At 44.4% G+C, this 10,000-nt stretch overlaps 1 protein-coding gene across 1 annotated transcript in view; it reads left to right on the forward strand.

Moving 5' to 3' along the window:
• LOC139419149 (glutamate receptor ionotropic, NMDA 2D-like) overlaps window positions 1–10,000 on the forward strand; it is a 131,184-nt gene that overhangs the window by 991 nt on the left and 120,193 nt on the right. The window contains exons 2-3 of the mRNA XM_071169120.1: window positions 2,813–3,019; window positions 9,282–9,548. Coding sequence (XP_071025221.1) covers window positions 2,813–3,019; window positions 9,282–9,548 — 474 coding nt within the window. The remainder of the gene's footprint in view (window positions 1–2,812; window positions 3,020–9,281; window positions 9,549–10,000) is intronic.

A 10,000-nucleotide genomic window follows, 5' to 3' on the forward strand; every position in this document is an offset into this window, starting at 1 on the left:
GATAGCCTTGTCATTAAACTCTATGTAACCGATAGCCTTGTCATTAAACTCTATGTAACCAATAGCCTTGTCATTAAACTCTATCTAACTGATAGCCTTGTCATTAAACTCTATCTAACCGATAGCCTTGTCATTAAACTCTATCTAACCGATAGCCATGTCATTAGACTCTATCTAACCGATAGCCTTGTCATTAAACTCTATGTAACCGATAGCCTTGTCATTAAACTCTATCTAACCGATAGCCTTGTCATTAAACTCTATCTAACCGATAGCCTTGTCATTAAACTCTATCTAACCGATAGCCTTGTCATTAAACTCTATCTAACCGATAGCCTTGTCATTAAACTCTATGTAACCAATAGCCTTGTCATTAAACTCTATGTAACCGATAGCCTTGTCATTAAACCCTATGGAACCGATAGCCTTGTCATTAGACTCTATCTAACCGATAGCCATGTCATTAAACTCTATCTAACCGATAGCCTTGTCATTAGACTCTATCTAACCGATAGCCATGTCATTAGACTCTATGTAACCGATAGCCTTGTCATTAAACTCGATGTAGCCGATAGCCTTGTCATTAGACTCTATGTAACCAATAGCCTTGTCATTAAACTCTATGTAACCGATAGCCTTGTCATTAAACTCTATGTAACCGATAGCCTTGTCATTAGACTCTATCTAACCGATACCCATGTCATTAAACTCTATCTAACCGATAGCCTTGTCATTAAACTCTATCTAACCAATAGCCTTGTCATTAAACTCTATCTAACCGATAGCCTTGTCATTAGACTCTATCTAACCGATAGCCTTGTCATTAAACTCTATCTAACCGATAGCCATGTCATTAGACTCTATCTAACCGATAGCCATGTCATTAAACTCTATGTAACCGATAGCCTTGTCATTAGACTCTATCTAACCGATAGCCATGTCATTAGACTCTATGTAACCGATAGCCTTGTCATTAGACTCTATCTAACCGATACCCATGTCATTAAACTCTATCTAACCGATAGCCTTGTCATTAAACTCTATCTAACCAATAGCCTTGTCATTAAACTCTATCTAACCGATAGCCTTGTCATTAGACTCTATCTAACCGATAGCCTTGTCATTAAACTCTATCTAACCGATAGCCATGTCATTAGACTCTATCTAACCGATAGCCATGTCATTAAACTCTATGTAACCGATAGCCTTGTCATTAGACTCTATCTAACCGATAGCCATGTCATTAGACTCTATGTAACCGATAGCCTTGTCATTAAACTCGATGTAGCCGATAGCCTTGTCATTAGACTCTATCTAACCGATAGCCATGTCATTAGACTCTATCTAACCGATAGCCTTGTCATTAGACTCTATCTAACCGATAGCCATGTCATTAGACTCTATCTAACCGATAGCCATGTCATTAGACTCTATCTAACCGATAGCCATGTCATTAAACTCTATGTAACCGATAGCCTTGTCATTGAAATCTACCAGCTGTTCTGAATTTGCGATGCACCCGACTACCCACATTTTAATGTGCAATAGGCCTTTGATTTGAACATTTGAAAAGTTTGGGTGAACTACTAGGCTGTTTGATTCCATTTCTCTATGCTACAACCCTTTGGTTTCACTAATAACTATGTTGAAACTATGTTGAAATCTGTTTCTGTCTTCAGTCCTTTTTAAACAGTATAGATGGGCTATATGTTCGACCACGGTGTAGGTCTAATGTGATAGTCTTCCTATAACCAGCCTGGTCGACCACGGTGTAGGTCTAATGTGATAGTCTTCCTATAACCAGCCTGGTCTACCACGGTGTAGGTCTAATGTGATAGTCTTCCTATAACCAGCCTGGTCTACCACGGTGTAGTTCTAATGTGATACTCTTCCTATAACCAGCCTGGTCTACCACGGTGTAGGTCTAATGTGATAGTTTTCCTATAACCAGCCTGGTCGACCACGGTGTAGGTCTAATGTGATAGTTTTCCTATAACCAGCCTGGTCTACTACGGTGTAGGTCTAATGTGATAGTCTTCCTATAACCAGCCTGGTCTACCACGGTGTAGGTCTAATGTGATAGTCTTCCTATAACCAGCCTGGTCTACCACGGTCTAGGTCTAATGTGATAGTCTTCCTATAACCAGCCTGGTCTACCACGGTCTAGGTCTAATGTGATAGTCTTCCTATAACCAGCCTGAGTAGGCCTAGAACTCCATTCCTATTTTATTCAGAGTTTAGAGAAATTAATCAAATTGGAAAATAGCTATTATCAGGCTGGTTAATGTAATGCATGTCTGTTGAATTTAGAAAAAATCCACCCACATTCTGCCCCGCCCCACCTACTCAGCCAATCAGCATCCGCTACTGAGTTGCAGTTGTGGCATACTGCATACGTTTTACTAAACGGTACAGTATGGAGTTTAAGTATGTAGTATGCTAGTATGGGTATAATCGACACCGCCAATGTGTTCACCATACATTGTAACGTAACCTTACTCATCATGGCTCTGTGTCCAGATGAATGCCAGTAGTCCATCTGTACACCTGTCTGTCTCTGTTTTCTGTTCTATCACTCTCTTTGATTTCTCTCTCTCTCGCTGATAGTAGTGGTAAGACATTACACTGTACTGTCCCTTACTGTTGTTTATCTGCTTTCTCACGAACAGTTTCACAATGTCTTTCTCTATATATGTATTGTTGTTACCATGTGATCATGTGTCCTCCATAGGTGAATGACAGTAGTCCTCAGATCATGTTGTAGTCTGTGTGTAATGCAGCTAACCTATCCCTGTCATGACTTCCTCTTCAGGTGAATGACAGTAGTCCTAAGACTCTGCTGTCCCAGCTGTGTGACCTGCTGGCAGCGAGGCCCCTACAGGGCCTGGTCTACGAGGAGGAGAGGCCACCACCCACCGCCTGGGGACCCCTGGCCCCCATGTTAGAGTTTGTCTCTGCTCAGACTGGACTACCCATAGTGGCTGTAGGCGGAGGAGCAGGGCTGGGGAGGATGCAACAGGTATGGAGGTGGGGGGAGGGATGAGAGAGAGAGAGAGAGAGAGAGAGAGAGAGAGAGAGAGAGAGAGAGAGAGAGAGAGAGAGAGAGAGAGAGAGAGAGAGAGAGAGAGAGAGAGAGAGAGAGAGAGAGAGAGACCAATCATGACTGTAGGATGTTGAGCAAGGGTGGGGAGGATACAACAGGTATGGAGGTGGGAAGAGAATGTGTGTTTGTGTATGCGTGCCTGGGTGAACGTTTGAGGTTTGAGGTCAGTCATTCATAGTTTCAGCCCAGTCAGAGCATTGTAGACAGCAAGAAGTGGGTGGTACAGAAAGAGAGGGAGTCAAGGGTAGGAAGTGAGATAAACTGTTGGGGGTAGAGAGAAAAGGGGGGAGAGAGTGAGGTTTGGGAGAAAAGGGGGGAGCAAGATTATGGTACTGAGAGAGAGAGAGAGAGAGATAGAGAGAGAGAGAGAGAGAGAGAGAGAGAGAGAGAGAGAGAGAGAGAGAGAGAGAGAGAGAGAGGGAGAGAGAGATATATATAGAGAGAGAGATCCAGGGTTAGAGAGAGAGAAAAATGCAGGGTTAGAGAGATTGAGATCCAGGGTTAGAGAGAGAGAGAGATGCTGGGTTAGAGAGAGAGAGAGATGCTGGGTTAGAGAGAGATTCAGGGTTAGAGAGAGATTCAGGGTTAGAGAGAGAGATGCAGGGTTGGAGAGAGATGCAGGGTTATAGAGAGATGCAGGGTTAGAGAGAGATTCAGGGTTAGAGAGAGAGCGATTCAGGGTTAGAGAGAGATTCAGGGTTAGAGAGAGAGATACAGGGTTAGAGAGAGAGATGCAGGGTTAGAGAGAGATTCAGGGTTAGAGAGAGATGCAGGGTTAGAGAGAGATGCAGGGTTAGAGAGAGATTCAGGGTTAGAGAGAGATGCAGGGTTAGAGAGAGATTCAGGGTTAGAGAGAGATATATATTCAGGGTTAGAGAGAGAGAGAAATGCAGGGTAAGAGAGAGATTCAGGGTAAGAGAGAGATTCAGGGTTATAGAGAGATTCAGGGTAAGAGAGAGATTCAGGGTAAGAGAGAGATTCAGGGTTAGAGAGAGAGAGATTCAGGGTTAGAAAGAGAGATTCAGGGTTAGAGAGAGAGAGAGATTCAGGGTTAGAAAGAGAGATTCAGGGTTATAGAGAGAGAGAAATTCAGGGTAAGAGAGAGATTCAGGGTAAGAGAGAGATTCAGGGTTATAGAGAGATTCAGGGTTAGAGAGAGATTCAGGGTAAGAGAGAGATTCAGGGTTAGAGAGAGAGAGATTCAGGGTTAGAAAGAGAGATTCAGGGTTAGAGAGAGAGAGAGATTCAGGGTTAGAGAGAGAGAGATTCAGGGTTAGAAAGAGAGATTCAGGGTTATAGAGAGAGAGAAATTCAGGGTAAGAGAGAGATTCAGGGTAAGAGAGAGATTCAGGATAAGAGAGAGATTCAGGGTTATAGAGAGATTCAGGGTTAGAGAGAGATTCAGGGTAAGAGAGAGATCCAGGGTTAGAGAGAGAGAGATGCAGGGTTAGAGAGAGCGATTCAGGGTTAGAGAGAGATTCAGGGTAAGAGAGAGATCCAGGGTTAGAGAGAGAGATGCAGGGTTAGAGAGAGAAATTCAGGGTTAGAGAGAAACTCAGGGTTGTAGAGAGAGATTCAGGGTTTGAGCGAGAGATTCAGGGTAAGAGAGACAGATTCAGGGTTAGAGAGAGAAAGAGATTCAGAGAGAGATTCAGGGTTATAGAGAGATTCAGGGTTAGAGAGAGATTCAGGGTAAGAGAGAGATCCAGGGTTAGAGAGAGAGATGCAGGGTTAGAGAGAGAGATTCAGGGTTAGAGAGAGATTCAGGGTAAGAGAGAGATCCAGGGTTAGAGAGAGAGATGCAGGGTTAGAGAGAGAAATTCAGGGTTAGAGAGAAACTCAGAGTTGTAGAGAGAGATTCAGGGTTTGAGCGAGAGATTCAGGGTAAGAGAGACAGATTCAGGGTTAGAGAGAGAAAGAGATTCAGGGTTAGAAAGAGATATTCAGGGTTAGAGAAAGAGATTTGGGGTTGTAGAGAGAAATACATTCAGGGTTATAGAGAGGTTCAGGGTTACAGAAATAGATTCGGGGTTGTAGAGAGAAATAGATTCAGGGTTATAGAGAGGTTCAGGGTTAGAAAGAGAGATTCAAGGTTTGAAAGAGCGATTCAGTGTTAGAGAGAAAGATTCCGGGTTAGAGAGAGAGATTCAAGGTTGTAGAGAGAGATTCAAGGTTAGAGAGAGAAAGAGATTCAAGGTTAGAGAGAGAACCCATGCAACCCATATTTATGCTTATTTATTTTCCCTTTTGTACTTTAACCATGTGTACATCGTTACAACACTATAACATTTTTTAATGTCTTTATTCTTTTGAAATGTCTGTGAGTGTAATGTTTACTGTTCATTTTTATTGTTTATTTCACTTTTGTATATTATCTACCTCACTTGCTTTGGCAATGTTAACACGTTTCCCATGCCAATAAAGCCCCTTGAATTGAATTGAAAGAGATTCAGGGTTAGAGAGAAAGATTCAAGGTTAGAGGTAGAAATTCAGGGTTATATAGAGAGATTCTGGGTTAGAGAGAGAAAGATTTTCAGGATTAGAGAGATAAAGATATTCAGGGATAGAGAGAGAGAGATCAAGGGTTATATACTGTATATAGAGAGAGATTCAGGGTTAGATAGAGAGAGAGCGAGAGAGAGAGAGAGATAGAATCAGGGTTAGAGAGAGAAATCTCTGGTAGGATTAAGTGGATGATCCTGTCACCTGGTCTCACTCAGCAGGCTTCACAGACCTTACACCCGTGTCCCCATCTCCCTCTCTCTCTCTCTTTCTCTCTCGCTCTCTCTCTCTTTCTCTCTCTATCTCTCTTTCTCTCTCTCCCCTCCATCTCTCTCTCCCCTCCATCTCTCTCCCCCCCCTCCATCTTTCTCTCCCCTCCCCTCCCCTCCATCTCTATCTCCCCTCCATCTCTCTTCCTACATATCTCTTTCTCCCCTCCATCTCACTCTCCCCTCCTTCTCACTCTCCCCTCCATCTCTCTCTCTCTCCCCTCCATCTCTCTCCCCCCATATCTCTCTCTCCCTCCATCTCTCTCTCCCCTCTCCTCCATCTCACTCTCCCCTCCATCTCACTCTCCCCTCCTTCTCACTCTCCCCTCCATCTCTCCCCTCCATCTCTCTCTCCCCGTATATCTCTCTCTCCCCTCCATCTCTCTCTCCCCTCCATCTCACTCTCCCCTCCATCTCTCTCTCCCCTCCCCACCATCTCACTCTCCAATCCATCTCACTCTCCCCTCCTTCTCACTCTCCCCTCCATCTCTCTCTCCCCTCCATCTCTCTCTCCCCCCATATCTCTCCCCCCTCCATCTCTCATTTAGACTGGTTAGAACTGGATGGATGGGGAGGTTAAATAATCCATTTCAATTCAGTCAATTCATGAAGTACTTGAACAGTATTCCAGAACTGTATTTCAGTTTATCTCTTGAAGTGACTGAGAATTGACCATAATCCTGGGATGGATACGGGGATGAGGAATGCTCAGAATGATGATTGGTAGCTGCTGGAGGGCGAACAGGGGTCTGGGCTGGGATAGGGATTTGGTATGGGTGTGGGGGATGGGTTGGGGTATAGGGGTTGGGTTGGTGTTGGGGTAAAAACTCTCAGAAAAAAAGGTGCTATCTAGAACCTATAAGTGGTTTTCATCTGTCCCCATTGGAGAACCCTTTGAAGAAACCTTTTGGTTCCAGGTAGAACCCTTTAGAGTTCAATTTAGAACCCTTTCCACAGAGGGAATCCCAAAGAGTTCTACCTGGAACCAAAAATAGTTCTACCTGGAACCAAAAAGGGTTATTCTATGGGGTCAGCTGAAGAACCCTTTTGGAACCCTTTTTTCTAAGAGTTGGGTATGGATATAGGGGTTGGGTTGGGGTTAGGTTGAGGTATAGGGTTGGTGTTTGTGTTGGGGTATAGGGTTTGGGTTGGTTCTGGGTATAGGGGTTGGGTTTGGTAAAGGGGTTGAGGTAAGATTGAGGTATACGGTTGGTGTTGGGGTGTAGGGATTGGTTTGGGGTTGGGGTATAGGGGTTGGGGTGCTGTATGGGGGTTGGGGTATAGAGTTGGTGTTGGGGTATAGGGTTGGTTTTGGTGTTGGTGTTGGGTTGGTTTTGGGGCATAGGGTTGGGTTGGGGTATAGGGTTGGTATTGGGATATAGGGTTGGTGTTGGGTTGGTTTTGGGGTATAGGGGTTGGTGTTGGGGTATAGGGGTTGGTGTTGGGATATAGGGTTGGTGTTGGGGTATAGGGGTTGGGGTATAGGGGTTGGTGTTTGGGACAATGTGCCATAAGAAGCTGAGTCAAACATCCTGAGACACTGCTGTGTTTGATCTGTAAATGGCACCAAACTGGGCTGCTACTACAGCTGTCCCTCTGATGTGTCAACACTCTATGTGTGTGTGTGTATGTGTGTGTGTGTGTGTGTGTGTGTGTGTGTGTGTGTGTGTGTGTGTGTGTGTGTGTGTGTGTGTGTGTGTGTGTGTGTGTGTGTGTGTGTGTGTGTGTGATGGATGGGAGAGAGAGAGAGAGAGAGAGAGAGAGAGAGAGAGAGAGAGAGAAAAGAGAACATATAGTACGACCCATATTCATGTTGATTTATTTTTCCCTTTTGTACTTTAACTATTTGCACATCGTTATAACACTGTACTGTATATAGCCATAATATGGCATATGAAATGTCATTATTCCTCTGAAACTTCTGAGTGTAAAGTTAACTGTACATTTTTTATTGTTTATTTCACTTTTGTTTATTATCTTTTTCACTTGATTTGGCGATGTAAACATGTGTTTCCCATGCCAATGCCAATAGAGCCCTTTGAATTGAGAGAAGGGGGGGGGGGGGGGGTTTACATTATTTACAGTATATGTGTGTAAAACACATTTTTTTTAGACATGCATCCTGCCTAGTAGCTAGAAAAAACAACACCAATACATTTGCTTTTACAAATAACTGTTTAACTCCTGAGGAATGCATTCAAACATCTTTGATGAGCTTCCTTTGAAGACCCCCCCCCCCCCCCCACACACACACACACACACACACACACACTCCCATCTAAATGTAATCCAAATCTGTGGAAAAGACTAGTTCCAGCGGTCATTGGAGACTTCACTCAACAATCCTATTCTGTGTTTTAGCCTGCAGTCACACTACCCCTGTAGCCGTCCCATGAAAACTTCAAGCCCCAGTATGCCACCTCACCCTGAACACACACAGGATAGTCATGGGAGTTGTAGTTCTTTGTAGAGATAGCCTGCTCTCTTTAACTGCTCTTTAAACTCCGGATAGAAGTTGCCCGTAGGAATACAGAATACAGGAAAGTATTCAGACCCCTTGACGTTTTCCGCATTTTGACACGTTACAGCCTTATTTGTGGATGGAGTAAATCGTTTTTTCCCCTCATCGATCTACACACAATACCACGTAGTAACTAAGCAATTTTGAGTCTTATAGCAAAGGGTCTGAACAAGGTATTTCTGTTTATTTTTTATTTTTATAAATGTGTAAAATTCTAAAAACATGTTTTTGTTTTGTCATTATGAGGTATTGTGTGTAGATTGATGAGGCACATTTTTTATTTAATCCATTTTATAAAAAAGCTGTAATGTAACGAAATGTGGAAAATATCAACGGGTCTGAATATTTCAGAAGGCAGTGTAGAACCTTAAAGACATCATCCCCTGCTAGATCTGGATTGATGAATGTTTAGACTTCTTCAAAAATAGTTCATGGGATAGGGATTGTGATAAAATGGCATGTTAACATATTTGCTATTCATATATTAATTGGGATCAATTTACCAGTGAGGCTTATTCTAAACACCCTTGGGCTGCATTCTGGCTCTGGGCAGAGTTTACCCATAGACACATATGTACACTGATCTGAGTTTACCCAACCCAAATCCTAACCAAATCAGAACCCCAGAAAAGCCCTTCATCCTCAATGCTGGGATGTGTTCAGAAGGTGTAAAACAGGAGAAAACGTTGTGAAACGGAGGTATTACAGGGGTCCCGTTCAGTGAGAAAAAACAACAGCAACGTGTTGAACTGTTTTGAAGTGGAGAAGGTGCTCTACTCCTAGACCTCCTAGAGGAAAGCTGATGTTGTGCTTCCTGTTTGGCAGCGTTCTGTCCCGTGTGCTTGCCTGTGTCTATAGAACTTTAAGGTGTGCTCCTCTACTGCAGGAGTCAGGCTCCATCTTCCTCCAGTTCAGCTCATCCACCAGCCTCCAGCTGGAGGTCATCTTCAAAATACTAGAGGAGTATGACTGGACCACCTTCTCAGTGGTGTCCACCCGTCACCATGGCTACCAGGACTTCCTGTCAGTGGTGGACGGCCTGACGGACGGCTCGTTCATCGGCTGGGAGAAGAAGAGCGTGGTCATGCTGAACGTGACGGACGACCCGGGAGGGGCACGCACGCGTAGGCTGCTCAAGGAGAACGAGGCGCAGGTGAGACAGGGGGGAGGGAGGGGGGAGGGAGGTGGAGAAAAGGGGGAGGAAGTGTTACTGAGTGGCCATGAGACTCCATGTGGCTGTCCCTGTGTCTCTCTCTCCTCTCTCTCCTCTCTCCCTCTGTTCTTCTCATCACTCCCTCCCTTCATGACTAGTGTGTGCCCTTTCTTTCTCTCTCCCTCTGTCCTCTTTCCTCTCTCTCATCTCTCTCCTCTCTCCCTCTGTCCCTGTGGCTCTCTCTCCTCTCTCTCCTCTCTCCCTCTGTCCCTGTGGCTCTCTCTCCTCTCTCTCCTCTATCCCTCTGTTCTTCTCATCACTCCCTCCCTTCATGACTAGTGTGTGCCCTTTCTTTCTCTCTCCCCATGTCCTCTCCTCTCTCTCCTCTCTCCCTCTGTCCCTGTGTCTCTCTCTCCTCTCTCTCCTCCTTCTTCCTCTCTCCCTCTGTCCCT

Source organism: Oncorhynchus clarkii, chromosome 2 (genome assembly GCF_045791955.1).
Source record: "Oncorhynchus clarkii lewisi isolate Uvic-CL-2024 chromosome 2, UVic_Ocla_1.0, whole genome shotgun sequence".
Lineage (NCBI taxonomy): Eukaryota > Metazoa > Chordata > Actinopteri > Salmoniformes > Salmonidae > Oncorhynchus > Oncorhynchus clarkii.